Source organism: Chenopodium quinoa, unplaced genomic scaffold (genome assembly GCF_001683475.1).
Source record: "Chenopodium quinoa cultivar QQ74 unplaced genomic scaffold, ASM168347v1, whole genome shotgun sequence".
Taxonomy (NCBI): Eukaryota; Viridiplantae; Streptophyta; class Magnoliopsida; order Caryophyllales; family Amaranthaceae; genus Chenopodium; species Chenopodium quinoa.
In genome coordinates, this window is record NW_018745323.1 from 254,343 (window position 1) to 270,813 (window position 16,471).

The following is a 16,471-nucleotide window of genomic DNA, read 5'->3' on the forward strand; positions in this document are numbered from 1 at the left end:
TCACCCTTTAACATGCGAAAGAGTCAATAGCCAACTTCATCTTCCTATGCCCACCATTCCAAGCAATAGATAACCCACGTTGTACCGCAGAAGCTCAGCCTTTGTGCATGTAAATACCCCGCAATTCATGGCATACATTTCATGTAACTCACCACCGCTCTTCCCCTGATCAAGCCCCTAGGAGCAAGGGTTTTCTAGATAAAAGGGAGAGCTAGAAAATTTTGCTTAATTGCACTACGTTTGATTTTTATGAATGAAATTGCGAAAAGTTATTTTGAAAATATAAAATTAGCTAGATAAATCTAAAGATAATGATATATGTAGCCCTTATAGCATCCACAACGGTACCTAAGCTAAGAGGTACCTACTTACAATTACTCAAAAGTTTGAAGCAACATACCCTCCACGGTGGAGGAATGTACTTTGTAGCTCCACAAAACTACATTGCTTTCTAGAGCAATATAGTTTTACAAAGCCTAATGTGCATTGCTATCAACATCACACAACTAAAAAGAGCAATATATTGTTAGGAGTAATATTTTGTGATGGTAGCTTCTTTAATTAATGTACGTACTATTAAAAAGAAAGAAAAAGCCATTCTCTCAAACAAAGCAAATCAAATAAAAAAGAGGGAGAAAGCCACTTGATGACAGAAAGCAAAAAGAAAAAGGGTTAAAGAGAGTCTGCTGCATGAGGAAGCAGGTTGCCGGTAATTAGACCAGGAAACAAACATCGCCGGAATAGGAGATTGCCGGAGTACAAACAGGGATTTTACTTTGGAAACTTAGACCTGGAAATTAGGTTGATAGAAGCTGTGTTTTTGTTTTTGCTATAAAGACTTCTTCTTGCTAAAATTTAACAGCCGCTACTTAACGGCTGTCACGGTAAGTTGGGAGTGATTTTCAATGCACCGATATATATAACGGTATTTCTCAGAATGGCATACCAATATCCGTTATAAAGCGGCCATTATAGAACGGAACAGCCGAGATTTGCTTCCATGGGAACAACTAATAATGGTCAAAGAATTAGTAAGTTGTTATGCATGCTTTTCAAATTTTCACAATAATAATCATATGATCAATTTTTTGTTATTATCCATGGTCCTAGCCAATAGATAGCCGAATCTTTCATATAATATTAAATCTTCCTACATTAAAGACTCAGAGTACAAAATTGGATAAGTATATCGCATAAGATCAGCAATCTAACACAAACAAAGCCCACGTCTGCGCTGCTACGATTATCAGTTGCAGGAACTAAGTTATAAAGATGCTATTCAGATTTCATCGATATACTCTAGAAGATCATCAACATCCTGCTTCAAGGCTGTAATTTTTTGTTGGTGAGGAGCAACCCGGTTTTCGATTTCCCGACCACTCAGCTTCTTTTCGTAGCAGTCTATCACGATTGAATGTTTAGTAATTAACCTTTCTTGCAATTCTCGCTCCTTTGTAACAAGTTCCTCCACCTGCAATACAATCAAATACAATTGTATCAATCTTGTAAAAGCTTATATACCATTCCTATGAAATGCTTTTAAAAATAGTAAAAATGATTCAAAATAACGTGAACAGAAATGATTGGGGAGCACCTTAATCGTCTAAAATAAACGTTTAAAACAAACCTTAGGAAAGATTTGGGTCGCCTGTGGAGACAACTGCAAGGAAGTAAGCAAGGGCTTCAACTCCTTCGAAAGCTCTTTGAGCAAGTTGTCCGCGGCTTTCCGAGCTGTCTTACAAGCTTGGACATTACCGGTTCTAGATAATTCACGCAATGACACCTCCAGTTTATCATGGATTGCTAAACATCGGTTGATAATATTCTCAAGCTGCTGGATTATGGTTTGCACCTAAATATTAAGATGGCCAGAACATGCGAAGACATGCACGAATTAGATTTTGCCTACTTGAACTTATGACTCCAAACGAATGAGACATTATAAACTCACCTCCTCCCTCTGTACTCTTGCCAAATAGGAGGCAGAACTCTTAGAAATTGAGAAGTCGGCATGAGAGTATGCAATGCCAGCAACAAAAAGGAAGAAAAATCCTGAAATCAACATCAAAGGCTCCCTGAGCAAGGACAAACAATTGAACTTGTAATAGACCTGAGAATCATGACATACATAAGATGGTGAGATTATAAGATGGTTGACAAAACCATAATTATCGATGCTCATAATAAAGATAAAACTATAATAGTATTAAAGTAATAAAATAAGAGCCGTCAAAAGTAATATAAAACCAAATGTTTCTTCTTCATTATTGGCCAATCTACTAATCTAGTATAGGATATAAAAGTAATACCACTGCTATGGAGTGAAAATAATAGTTATACTCCAGACTTTTAACCCTAAACATTAATGTCAATCAAAGAGCTATAATGCTTTCATTTGCACATTTGTAAATTAATCTCGGAATCTAGAGGAGTGAATTTGTGAAATTTATACCTGAAAATGTTGATTATGCTCTGGAACTGCATTGACCTTCCGCAGCACCATTACTGGTCGACCACTTATATCCAGGTGACTTAATTTGGTCTGGTTGAAATAAAAGTAACAAAAATATTATGCGTTCAATTTTTTTGCTTTCATAGAAGGTAAAAAAGGTAAAACCCGGGGAGGGGACGGGGATTGATCAGGGATTAAAGCAATTCATCCTGCTAGATTAATTTTCAAACCTCTTGCTCTTGTTCCACTGGAAATGAAATAGAAACAGACAAGTCACTTGACCCTTCTGGCAAAACAACCTGCAGATCGTTAAATTTGTCAGAAACTTATGCAAGGCTACATAGTGCTAAGATTTTGATTACAGAAAAGGTTTCCAAATTGAAATAGTTCTCCACTCATATCATCATATATTGGGGTAGAATCCTAGACAAATATCTTGACATTCATGGCCACTGCAAAAATATCACCGCATTGTTTTGGTATGCATTTTGTAAAGGATTTTCAACTGACCGAACTGACATAGTCTGTGGTTGGGAGTTTCAAGACCCGCGATCTCATCCAAATCAAATGTTATATCTATTGTTTCACACAAAAGTTACTAGCCAATCAGAGAAACCATGAAAGATTCCCTATATCTCCCCAATAATAGCTAAATAGCTCTAAGCCATTAATATTGCTCTAATCACTCCAATAGCGTAATTTTTTTAATTTAATCATAAAAGACTTTTTAAATCAAATTTGTATAGTAACAACCACAACATGGACCGCGATCAATGCATCATTTCCGTTCCCGACATTATGATAAAAACCATACGAAGTATTTTCAAACCATGTTCGCTCATGGCATGGTGTTATGGATCCACATACGGCCCAGAACCAGGCAGCCCATACTCCAATACGGGTCTACACAAGGAGGCCCAGGGTTAATAAAAGAGTTGATGAAGAGTCTAACAGGAAGAAAGGAGAAAGGCAGCAAGAGAAAAAAGGGGAGGGACAAGAAGAACAGTGATATTTGTTTAGCAAGCCAAATATGGAAAGAAGACAAGAAGACAAAGCTGAGAACTGATTTTCCTTGGTGTCATGGCCAAGGCACTTTGCTATGCTTTTGATAGGCTAGAAGACAACTTTAATTAATGACAGGGCATTGTATTTGCTTGAGTAGCTGTAGTATATAAGGCACTTTGTTTAACAGTAGCATTCATCCAGAAATTGAGTGAACACTTTGTGAGATTAGTAGCCTCAGACTACCATGAGAGTTATAGCCTAAAGCTATATTTATCTTCCTTTAATCTGTAATTCGAACTATAATTAATCAATACTCAAGCATTTGCCGTAATTCGTGTTAATTAGTGTAATTTGATTGTGCGAAATCTGGTCCAAACACATGGATGACAGACATGAAATTGTGAGGATTCCAAGTGAAAAGAGGGAACATTGTACTATCAACCGCAGACAATCAGCAACCCATAGTGTGCGAGAACTATGACATTATGGAGATCATACATACTATGACCAAGAGGTCTCTAATGCCCTGGCAAGGGTAACTCCCAACAAAAATGTCCTAGTGCAGTGAGCACAGTCAGTATCAAGCATTTAAGCACAACCAGCATTTTCTGATTAGGATAATGAGTCAATTTAACACAATCTTCTACACAAACAAAGCACAACAGAACCTTAATAGAATTACTAGTATTTGAATTATTATTCTAACTCTGAACAGATCCACAGATGAGGCCAACAAGGTTACACTTCCATACCCTATTCAAATGAAGTATAGAAAGTATGCAATACTATTAACCAATAAACATAGTGTCTACAGCCAAGCTGCAATTTCAATGTAATAACATTAATGGAGAACAAGAAGAGGGTATCCACATTGAACCCTAAAGAAGTACTCCTTCCGTAATTTATTACTTGCTATATTTATCCATGCGCGGAGTTTTAGGAGAAAAAAATACAAAGTAATAAAATATGAAGCAGGTGGGGTTGGTAGAAGAATAAAGTAGATAGTTGGGAGGAGAGGGAATCTACAATAATATAAATGTATGAAAGTTGGGGGTCCACTAGGAGAGAAAAATTAGTAAAATATTGTGAAAGGTTTCCAAAAAAGGAAATGGAGCAAGTAATAAAATACGGCTAAAAAAGGAAAGTGGAGCAAGTAATAAAATACAGAGGGGGTAATACCTTTACTATGAGCTCATCAACTACCAGCTCATCAATAGGGCTTCCAAATGAGATGTTAACAAAACGCTTTCCTTCAGCCTCAAATAAGTAATCCTTCAGGGGCAAGCCATATCCAAAGGTAAAAAATGTTTTCCAGCCGCCAAACAAAGGATACCTTGGTTCAATTTCTAGCTCAGTCTGCAAGTATGAAAATTAAAAATAAATAATTAAAGAAAAAAATTAACATAGCAGAATTAATTGCACGGTATTCACAAGAAGAACAATACCTTTTTTGAATTACTCTGCAGATTAGAAGTGGAAATATTGCCAATTTCATCCCGATAATAGACTGAATGTGCCCTTGGAGGTAGTTTAGCCACTAGTTTGCTAAATGATGAAGCACCCTTTGCATATGAACTCATTTGATGATCAAGTCTGCATACAAAAACAATGCAAGGAATAAAATCATAAACGAATGATACTTGTGGTTGGAACAAAATTAATATATATTGGGAAAGGAAACACACCTGGAAAATTCTCCCTTGAGAATGGCACCTCCATGGACAAGGTTATAATGCTCAGTGATTTGCACATTGCCCCAGTGTGAAATTTCTATCTCACGCACTAATTTTTGTGCAACTGCATATGGCTTGTTGTATTCAAAATGTACAACAACCGGGGAATATGAGAAAGGGGGTTGATTCTCATATGGTCCATACTTTATTTCAGAACCTTGGGCTTTGCTGTTTTCTAGTTTGGTATAAGATTCAATTCTTGCATCAGGCAGTTTAACACTTAATGTTTGAACCTTAACTGCATACGGGGATAGATAATATGCACTATCCTGGAATACAACTAGCTGAAAATCACCCTGGGAAACTTTCTCTGGGAATGGCTTCAAGATATGAGCGAACACAGCAAAAACTTCCAAGGATAAGCTTTCTCCCTTCACAAGTTTTTTGGGTAGAGATACAGAATAGGATATTAAAGATTGAGGGATACCCTCAGATTGAACAGGCTTAAGAGGGAGACTAGCTCCACGGCTTTTTGTCTTCCCTTTGCCTTCGATGTGAAAAGCTGACAAAGAGGCCAAATGTTTTGCCTGGTGATCAGGGAAGGCAACCACAAAGTCTGAAATTGGTTCATTTCCATCATTTTCCACCTACATAGCAAAATATCAGGATTAAGATAAGAAATTCTACATAAGGTAGCAATTAGCAAGAAAAAACAGTAGCTGCTGGACCTGAGAAGTTGGTAGGTAAAATAACACAAGGCTAATCGCTAAACCACATGCTTAATCAAGATCAATCCAAAGCTGAAACCTGGAACCTAAATGCCAGCTCCTCAAAAAGCTAAGCTTATTATTGCTCTACTGGCCCTAACGTTTGATTGCATAAAAACCAGTATCTTGACCTAAGCTTTGGTGACGTATAAGCATAAATCAACTTATTCAAACTCTGTTTAACATAACAGAGTTTGCATATGATCAATCATACTAGTGTAGCAGCAAAAAATGAAATGTTATCACTTCTTCACAGCATTTACATCCAGCAACCTAATAAGATATATTTCATAGATATGAATCATGCAATCTCAACACTACCCACCTCGGAAGCTGGAGTAACCCTCCTCAGTTCTTTTCGCATTAAAACACCAAAGCAAAGTTACAAGGAAAGTGAATACTTGGCAGGACATTTTTTGATCTCATATGTTCTTACAAACCAAATGCACCTAAATAAAGTTTAAGGTTATAACAACTGGTGTATTCATGATTCATCAAAAGTCACTTACTTAAATTCATCTAAACACTAAAACCACCAACCCTTGATGCACAACTAAAACAGCTAGTCACTAAGCAAAAAAAAAAAAAAAAAAAAAAAAAATAAATTATGTAGCCTCTCAGTTCTAGACAATTATATGTCAGGGCCTCATCGAGTGGAAAGTGTTGGATTATTTAAAAATATAACAAAATTATATGATATTGATGCCAATGGAAAGAGAGCAAGCAAAATTACCTTAATGTTGGAGGTAACTCGCACAATGTGGGATGTCAAATCAATCTGCATCAACATAAAAAGTATAAATTCAGCTAAAACTTGAAGAAAAAGATGCAAAATCTAAAGCAATTAAAGAAGCAAATGCAAAACCTCATCTTCTACCCTTAAACCCCTATATTATTCAAGTCCAACCCATCAAATTACAGAAAGTGGGAATCCCAAATGCAACCTTTAGGCAACAAAATATATAAACCCGATTCGCAGTGCAACTAATCACACTGAAAGCTCATCAATTTCCTTTGATATCAGCCCAAATAAATAAATGACAAAAGATACAAGTGACTGCTAAACAACAATTTAACTAATTCCCTGCAATTTCATTACAAGGTCAATCTACAAACAAACATACAACATACCCATATAAATAAACAATGATCATAAGCTAAAACCCAGATTCAATCTCTATCTAATTACAATATTATTAAACCCCAGATCAAAAACTCGTATAATTTCTCCAAAGAAAGCCTCAAAGAGAAAGAGAAAGAGAAAGACTTACGCGACGGTCAAGCTTGGAGAGGATTAGATCGGAAAAAACAGGGGAAGAAAAAAGCGCAACTGAGAAGATGAAGATACATAGATCTAGCTTTAATCTACTGCCTAACCCCATTTTCCTGGGTTCAGTGATATGCAAGTATGAACAAGAAAAGGGTATTAGTATTTATTTATCTATCGTCCCTCAAAATAAAATCTCTTAAACGTTAAACCTCACTGGAATGAATTGAAATACAACATTACAACTATACAAGTATACTGTATACTTGTTCAGTTGTTCCTACTTGTTGTTTTGCAACCATAGTCCATAATGTCACACTTTGAAAATGCACTATACAAATCTTTATTTTTTATCTACGTTCCGCTTGAATATTATTTGTGATTGATTTTATCATGACACTCTTACTAAGATTAGGTTATGAAAGAGTAAGAGAATATTCTATTGATTATAAAGGGGTATTTGTGTAGCTATGTAATTAGTACGAGTATTGCAAAGTTGGGATTCGTTTAGACTTTTGTTTCACTTTTTTAAAGTTCAGTTTAATAATTTCATAGTTCGGTTCCATTTAATCTAAAAGAATAGAGTTTTTGTATTATGTATGTTATTATGAATTAGTCCATATCACAGAGTAAGTAAAAAAAAAAAAAAAATATCAGTATAATTATTTAATGAACAAGTTTTAAGCATGTAAATAGATGTATTAGTGTATTACAGTTATTATGAATGGTACTCTTAACAGTTATTAAGATACATATTAAGACATGTATTACAATACGGAGTAATAACTTTTTTTGGCTACAGTATTAATAGATTAATGGTTAACTTCTTAGCAATTAATTTTGAGAACAAGAGTTCGAACCAACTCTTTATCTAAGTTGAAAAAAAAAAAAAAAATCTTTATCTAAATTGCCTTTTTTTTTTCTTTCAGATCTCTTAACAGGTAGACCCCGTTTGCTCTTTCTGGATAAATAAGTTTATGCAAGACAAGAAATTTCGAGTGTCTAATTTTGTTTAAAATCTTACAGTCAATTAACATATCAAAGGAGGGATTTTAGAACTTAGTAAGAAATCAATCAATGCACTTCTATCTCAATGCCCTTTCTTCTGTCATTATAACGTTCAAAGAAACACTGTACAACTCTAGTTTTTAATTACTACTAAACACGAACTCTTACAATATGCCATTTGACTAGCAACAAAATTTTGAATGAAGTCCTAAAGAGTATAGAATCACCACACAAAAAAGGGGGAGACAACAAGTCTAAACACACAAAATCTGAGTATAATGCATCAACTATGAGCATTGCAGTGTATATGATATACTAGGGAAAATCGTCAAGACAGCAAATCAGTAATGATATGTCATTCATGAGCTCAACTGTCAAAGATGAGTTTTGTTCTGCCTTCTAACACATGTATAGATAGCTACACACACTGGAAAAAGGAGGTCCTTTTTCATGCACCAAAGCTCTCATATCACTGGGCTCTTCTGCTCTACAAACTTGAGCTTCAATATCTTCCACTGAAGTCAGATATTTACAGGTTATGGATGATCATGATCAGGACGATCCTCTCCCTGAAGATCTACTGTAGTCATGTCGGCCATTTCATTATGTTTTGGTGATCCACCAAGGACTTGGGTCGGCACAGGTCCTGGTTTCCCATCATTCTTCTTCTTGGCATTCTTACGCCACTTTGTTAGAGCCTTTGACGTTTGCGCATCAAATATCGATCTCTTCATAGTTGATCCCATCTGTCAATCCCAACAAAAATAAGCCTCCAAATAGGTAATCACTTAATAAGTTTCTATTGCATAAATACAAAGAGGAGATGAATGTTTGAATCCTTGAAATAGCCAAGTAGGGCACAAATGACATGAAATAGCTAACCTGAGTCACAAGGGCATACAAAGGGAGTGTGATGTAGCAACACATGAATTGAACTGCTACCCTGCGATTGGAAGTTTTCCATAATTAATATTAAAGAAGCAAAGCAAAAAATTGGGAACTTTCTTGTAATATTGATAATTTCTTGTAATATTGCCTACTGTGAATTGATCACAATTTTGTTTTACGTTTCTTCACATTTTCTTTTCCTTTTTTAAAGTAGTAATACTGTCCGAAGTTGTAAGGCAGCATTATAAATGTACAGGAAACAGTGCGCATTGCAACAACATTACATATAGACAGCCCTTACTAAAATAGCCTACAGTCAGATGCTTGAGATATAAGAGGCTTTCATTTTCCAGCTTCCACCCATGCTAGAAGGTTTAGACTTCAGACGAAGAGTTAGTTGTAGACCAAGATAGGTCCGGGTTTGTAAAACACATCATTTATCAGATCTTTGATAAAATCACAATTTTTAGAAGAAAGGCTTACCCAAGACAAACTCTGACAATAGTCATGGCAAAATTTGAGTGGAAGCAAGACCTTAGACCAAACTCATACTGCAAAGACGGAACCATCATTTTAAGTCAACAGGGATGATATTGTTATGGTTCATAAGCTAGCAAAAGAAAGTTCTTTACCCATATCCATAAGAAATAAGTAATCTCGAAAGCGTTCTGAACCAAAAGCCAAGAAAATAATGTTAAATGTTCGGTAATAAAGTAAACAAAAAAGATACAACAAATTTATTATTTCCTCTATCCGAAATCAATTGTCACATTATCCCAACTTCTTAAAATACACCTTTTTAGGCTTTTACAATAGTTGAGCTATTTTTATCATCTTTCAATCACATAATTGCAGTAAAGTTCCAAATAAAACGGTTTTTTTAGGGGAAGTATTAAGGATGATACCTGAAACAAAACATAATGGATGAGATACAGGATGAGCTGCGGCCAGCCAAACCAAAAGTTTTTATCAGAGACCTGGACAAGAGGCATTCCTTGGATAACCGCATGTCTTTCTGTAATTTCAACAGCCATCCGTGTTATGACTGCTTGAAGCTTCATCCCAACTGACAAGATCACCTGTACCACCCTCACAGTTGATTATTCAAAAAATCTATGATTGTATAGCATAAAGGATATGAATATATGAGGAAAATATGAGAGTATCTTACGATAAGAGGCAGGAAGGACAACCAGACCATTGAATCCCATTCTGAGACAATAATAATTGGTAGAATCAGTAATTTACTATAAAATGCACCCCAGACAAGAATAAAAAGAAATGAAAAGACAGCAGAGTAAAACAACTTACTATCAACGTTAAGAAGTAGAAAGAAGACTGCAGATGCCCATAACAAAGGACTGCCAATACCAAAACGAAGTTGAGTTAAGAAATAGAAAGGTTTTGGGGACAAAGAGCAATAAAAACAACAAAGCAAATAAATGTATATAGATATTTACCTGATACCCACAACTACCTTAAAGTCATCTTCCAAGGATCTTTTTATATATTTTTGAAAATCAAATTTACTTCCTGGTGCTAGGTGAACCTATGAAAAAGATGGTAAATTAACTTTTAGAAAAGTGACAAAATTACAAAAGAAATAAACTGTTGTCAGTTGAAGAGCGTACACTAACAAATCCATGACGCAGTGCCAAGTAATCAGTTTTACGAACAGTTCTGTAGAACTGCCTCAAGAAGCAAACCTGTTAAGATTTCCTTATTAGTAACGAATCAACCTAGCTTAATGTTCAAAACACAAGTGTGATTAGGATGCAATGCACATTTTGCTGGCAAAATATATCCTCAAAAGTCAAAACTATAAATCTAGCACCTCCAATTACATGCTAAAGCTAAACTGTCAAAGGTAAGAGGGAAATAATTGAATAAGCAGAAAATATGTAACAGATAGAGTAGGCATAAAAAGTAAATAGAGATATTGCAACCCAAAAAAAAAAAAAAAAAAACAACAATGTTTAAGGAAGTTCTAAAATATCTTACAAGGGCAAACAAAATGGGATTTTTAGTCCAAAAGCTGGAGTGTCCTTTTACAAATGACGTCTCATGAGTTAGTCGAAACTTCGCAGCATCTGCACAACAGAATTTCATTCAGCAGAAACACTACCAATGCAATGAACATACACAAATTAATCAAAATACTCATCGACTTTTCGATCTTCTTCCAGGTTACCACCGATTAATTGCCCACAAAGGCACATATCAGGTAGTTAGTGGTGTCCTGTTGTCATTTCAGAAATGGCTTTTGTCCCACTATAAGCCATCTTAGTCTTGGTAGATTGGTTATAAGAGGATAACTACACTTACACAGAAAACTTAGAAAAATTAAATGTGATACCATAAGGTCAGTCTGAATTACATAGAGGTGATTAGGGCTTCAATAATGTGAGCAAGATATCCAACGTTTAAGCATAATTATATTATGTACCATTAGCAGATATCAGAGGCACAAATCCCTGTTGATGGAAAAATGTCAGTGAAACTCACCAGACAATATTTTCCAATTTCTATGATAAAAAACATATAACCTGATAACAGCTTTTAGAATGAATGATAGTGAAGTAGATCCTTTGCAAGTCTTTTGTTTTTTCTAGCAGGTTCTACAATCATGGCCGTTGGCATGGATTCTTATGAGAGAAGAAAATTGACTGAGGTTTTGAGAGTTCTACAAACTCACTTATATTCTACCATCCAAACAGGAGCTAGTAATCATTAAGATTAGCTTCATGAGTGAAATACTTTGCAAGTCTTAGCAGTGAACAAGATGGTTATGGAGCAACTTTCTTTGATGTATGAGAGGCTGAGAGCAATTACATCAATGCATGATCAAGAGAGTAGAAATCTAACGTATTTTCAATTATGCAGCTTTAGGATTTAGAATACTAGAAACAAAACAAGTACAGTACGACATTAAAAAGTAAGCACATTACACTATAGTGTTATACCAACTCACCTCCTTACATCCAACAGCAGCCGCACCTCCTCCTAACATTCTATGCTCATACCATAAGAGCCTGCGGTGATGTCCTCCATTGCCCTCTGCGGGTTTTTGATTTCCTTTATGGTTTTTGGGCTTATAGGCACAAGGCAACATTGTATCCGCAAGTTCCAGGATTTTTTACGAAAGTAAGCTTAATTGGCAAACAATTTACCAATCTAGACGCGTGGCCAAACTATTTACGAAACTGAGCTTCTGACATAAACGCTGCCTCGATCAGCGTTTTACCTTTGCTTATTATTTTTTTTTTATAAAATTTCGTATTATGTGAAATACAAATTTTAAAAAAAAATTGGAAATACAGTAAAACGCTGACTCAGTCAGCGTTGAGAAAAACGCTGACTGAGTCAGCGTTTTACACCTAAGCATAAAACGCTGCCTGTGCTGGCTGAAGGCAGCAACAACAGGCCCCCAACAGCAGCCAGTGCAGCCCCCTTCCACATCCACCACCCTCTCCACATCCACCAACACCACCACCCTCCTCCTCCACATCCTCCACCACCCTCCTCCACCACCACCACCCTCCTCCTCCACCTCCACCACCCTCCTCCTCCACATCCACCACCACCACCACCCTCCTCCTCCACCTCCACCACCCTCCTCCTCCACATCCACCACCACCACCACCCTCCTCCTCCAAATCCACCACCCTCCTCCTCCACATCCACCACCACCACCACCACCACCCTCCTCCTCCATATCCACCACCCTCCTCCAAATCCACCACATCCACCACCCTCCTCCTCCACATCCACCACATCCACCACCCTCCTCCTCCACATCCACCACCACCATCACCACCCCCCTCCTCCACATCCACATCCACCACCACCATCACCCTCCTCCTCCACATCCTCCAACACCTCCACCACCCTCCTCCTCCACATCCACCACCTCCACCACCCATCCTCCTCCACATCCACCACCTCCACATCCACAATTTATTTTGAACGAAATGAGTCAAACGTGGACAAATAAGGAATTTGAAATTCAAACAAGACATAAATTCATTCAAATAATTATTAAAATAATAATGTAATGTAAGTGTTATGTACAACAAACTAGAGAAGGTCATTACAGCAAATAAATCAGATAATTCTATCCTATTCTGACTCATCAATTTGGTGTAACGGCTCTCTATCCTGTATGTCCACTCTCGGCCTTTGACGACGGCTGTAGTGACGGACCGTGGTAAATGGGTTCGGGCGTACTGGCGGAGTCAGCTGGCTGGAAGATGGGTCATCAGGATGACGTAGGGGCGCGGAACTGCGAATGTCGTACTCCTCTGCGCCCGTGAATGACGAAGGATCACCCCCACAGCTACTCTGGCCAACCTCGAACTGTGAGTGACTAGAGTGGCCGCCATGATCGTCCCGGGGGTGGACGACATAGGCGTGACCATATCTCTGCAAGGTAGCCATGCCCATATCTCGCACCCGCTCGACCTGTGCTCTGGGCGGCTCAGGTATGCCTGGAAGGACGTCTGACAGTGCGTCAACCATCGCTGTCATATCCAACGCCTGCAGTAATTAAGGATGAGTTAGTTGAATGATATACAAATTTAAAATTGATAAAAATAAGTTAATCAAATACACTTACATATCCCCTGATCACGTCAAAGGATGGATGGTAATGTGCGGATGGCGGTGTGTAGCTGGGGTTGATGAAATGCCGTGTAATCCGCATGTACCACTCCATGTATGGATCGTATGGATCCATAACGCCGTGGATGGGGTCACCAGTGACGACGAACTCCAACCGTCGATGCCACAAGTCAATGTACTGGGCATGCTCCGTCTGCCAGTTCCTGTCGCTCTTTCCCCGACGGTCAATGCGGTGCAGCCGGGCACTAGTGTCACATTGCTGGGGGACAGTCTGTCGTAGTCCAAACTGTCGCATGACTCGATCTGGTAGGTGACCCTCGACGACTTCAAAACAGATCAGGGGGACCCTAGAACGCCACTGCGCCTGATGATCTAGCAGATGTGGAGGCATGGCAGCAACTAAATCAGCTTCATACGGGTCCCATGTCATCTGCGATAACACATAAAAAGTAACACCGTCTACCAGAGCTTTGTGTTTCCATACAACGGTTCCCGGGTTTGACTGTTTGAGTGCTTCCATGAAGTGCGGAAGTCGGCCATAAGAACTCTCCCAATCTCCAAATACATTGTCGTAGATGTTCCACCATATACAGGTGAAGCTATATGTGAACTCAACGACATCTGGAACCGATCGTCATGAAGCAGTCTGCTGAAGGACCCCATCCCATATTCAGTTGATGGAATGTCTTGTGAGGGCATTCGGAAGGACTCTGTGTAACCGGAAAAATAAGTAGTTTGTTGATCAGGTCGAGTACTTTGTTGCGTACACGTAGACACTATTTCTACATATATCTCATGTGGATAACCCCTCATTAAAACAGCGCTCCTCAAAGCTTTCAAATGTCTATCCTTAGAACAAGGTAACACTTGAACCGCATTATTAGTCTCAAACCTCATTTGAATGTTAAGTTGTACATTCATTCGGTTTAAGCCAATAATGCTATGAACCTCGTTCATCAGATCGTTGAAAGTCATGTCTGGTCCAAGTGGCAATGGTTCCATATTTCCACCACTATACTGGACATTCGGTCTATCAGACGCAAATTCACCCCCCCATCGGCATAACAAAGCTGCGTTTTGTGCAGCCATATTCAATACAACAACCAAAAACACATCTTAATTGCATGCAATCTCCACCAATTCGCACAATAACAACCAAGAAATTCACACTACAAACATGATTAACCATCATTGTTCCAATTCACATAACAACCAAAACAAAGTACACAACGAACATATTCACACTAACAACCAACGTATTCTACATAACATAATTTTCGTAATTAAACGACAATGTAGGCTATTTTATCAAATTAAAACAACAATTTCATCAACAATATCAACAATTTCATCAACATTTTCAACATTTTTACCAAACATTTCCACAATTTCATCATAAACTTTCTTACTAAACTAACATCAATTTAGGGCTTTTATACTAAAGTATTATCAAATTACAACAAACTAACTTAGAATTATCAACATAATAATCAATTTACATCAAACTAACTTAGAATAATCAACAACATTATCAAATTAAAACAATGTACTATATAATTATCAAACTAACCTAGGTTTAAAAATTTAAAAAACAAAGAGAAGTACCAACAATGTCATTAAATGAAGAGGATAGTTTGAGAGAGAGTACCAACAAGGCGGCGACGGCGGCGACAGCAGCACACTTTCCGGTGGCGGGGAGGCCTAGTACAACGACGGAATATCCGTTTTAGAGAGTTTGAGAAAGTTTGAGAGAGTTTGAAGTAGAGTGAATAATGTGATGTCGCGGTTTTCTGTAGCAATATACCAGCGAAAACCGCTGACTGAGGCAGCGTCTTTCCCTTGTTAATGAAACGCTGCCTCAGGCAGCGTTTTAGGACCTACCTAAAAATGCTGCCTCAGTCAGCGTTTCATTGTATTTCATGTTTTTTTAATTTGGCATTTTAAAATACGATTTTTTTTTTTTAAAAAAAAAGGAATAAAACGCTGACCGAGTCAGCGTTTTACCTCTGAAGCTCAGTTTCGTAAATAGTTTTGCCACGCGTCTATTTTCGTAAATTGTTTTTCAATTAGGCTCAGTTTCGTAAAAAATCCCAATTTCCAAGGGTATACAGATACTGATAATATAGTTTTGCCCAAATGTGAGGAGTAAAGAAATGAATCCTAGCACCATCAGCTCTGCACATATATAGGTGTAGAAGTTGCTGATATAGTTTTTATAGTTCAAATGTTTACATAATTTTTCTTTAAAATAACTCCTACAAAAAAAAAAAAAAAAAAACAAACAAACAAACTCAAACAGCTTAACTTTCTATTGCTAACCTGCTTTAACCTTCTCGAGGGCTTCAAATAAAGCTTTCTTATGATTTTTATGAAAGTACTGGTGATCACATTGAGGAAAAGAATAAAATGTTAGCACACATAGAAGTCTAAAACACTTTATCATAAAATACTTCTATACCAATTATATTTTCTACATCGCATAGGTAACATATGAAGAATTTCTTATACTTCTCATAAAGTACGTTACAGATGTTGAGTATCTGCTCAAGGATGCATAACTAGAATGAAGAACAGATATTTATAAATGCAAAATTATCATTCCATAATGCTGATAATAGAATGAAGAACAGATATTTATTTATAAATACAAAATTATCATTCCATAATGCTGATAATTTCGCTATGCAAATCCTATCATGATCATATGCATAAGCTCTCTCATTTTCATTTTACAAATTTACCAAACCCATAAACGATATCATATCCCAGTCCTAAACTTGTGTAGTAACCA

At 37.2% G+C, this 16,471-nt stretch overlaps 2 protein-coding genes across 2 annotated transcripts; both read right to left on the reverse strand.

Annotated features, from left to right (window-relative positions):
• Positions 1 to 1,028: 1,028 nt before the first annotated feature.
• On the reverse strand, positions 1,029 to 7,436 carry LOC110712363 (dolichyl-diphosphooligosaccharide--protein glycosyltransferase subunit 1A-like). The gene is made up of 10 exons (XM_021890813.1): positions 7,169 to 7,436; positions 6,631 to 6,675; positions 5,143 to 5,777; positions 4,903 to 5,050; positions 4,637 to 4,813; positions 2,683 to 2,751; positions 2,453 to 2,542; positions 1,952 to 2,110; positions 1,628 to 1,852; positions 1,029 to 1,471 (listed from the first exon to the last, which is right to left on the reverse strand). Exons 1-10 carry the CDS (start codon positions 7,277 to 7,279, stop codon positions 1,280 to 1,282), a joined length of 1,851 nt encoding a protein of 616 aa, XP_021746505.1. The 5' UTR covers positions 7,280 to 7,436; the 3' UTR covers positions 1,029 to 1,279.
• A 1,214-nt stretch (positions 7,437 to 8,650) lies between these two features.
• LOC110712463 (MLO-like protein 8) lies at positions 8,651 to 15,855 on the reverse strand. The gene is made up of 13 exons (XM_021890930.1): positions 15,783 to 15,855; positions 12,032 to 12,191; positions 11,507 to 11,534; positions 11,062 to 11,150; positions 10,692 to 10,766; positions 10,521 to 10,609; positions 10,372 to 10,421; positions 10,232 to 10,272; positions 9,966 to 10,139; positions 9,693 to 9,728; positions 9,544 to 9,611; positions 9,055 to 9,115; positions 8,651 to 8,918 (listed from the first exon to the last, which is right to left on the reverse strand). The coding sequence occupies exons 1-13, from the start codon at positions 15,848 to 15,850 to the stop codon at positions 8,709 to 8,711; spliced, it is 1,149 nt and encodes a 382-aa protein (XP_021746622.1). The 5' UTR covers positions 15,851 to 15,855; the 3' UTR covers positions 8,651 to 8,708.
• Positions 15,856 to 16,471: the final 616 nt, after the last annotated feature.

Bases quoted from the DNA above. Each gene is read 5' to 3' on its own strand.
- LOC110712363 (XM_021890813.1), bottom strand. From the start codon at position 7,279: ATGGGGTTAGGCAGTAGATTAAAGCTAGATCTATGTATCTTCATCTTC. The intron at 4,814-4,902 runs GTATTGTTCTTC...TCATACTTGCAG, and splicing joins TGCAGAGTAATTCAAAAAAG to ACTGAGCTAGAAATTGAACC. The intron at 1,472-1,627 runs GTTTGTTTTAAA...ATTGTATTGCAG, and splicing joins CGACCCAAATCTTTCCTAAG to GTGGAGGAACTTGTTACAAA.
- LOC110712463 (XM_021890930.1), bottom strand. From the start codon at position 15,850: ATGGTGCTAGGATTCATTTCTTTACTCCTCACATTTGGGCAAAACTAT. The intron at 12,192-15,782 runs CTTGGAAATTGG...TTCGTAAAAAAT, and splicing joins ATTATCAGTATCTGTATACC to CCTGGAACTTGCGGATACAA. The intron at 9,729-9,965 runs GTATCATCCTTA...CTTTTGGTTCAG, and splicing joins TCCATTATGTTTTGTTTCAG to AACGCTTTCGAGATTACTTA.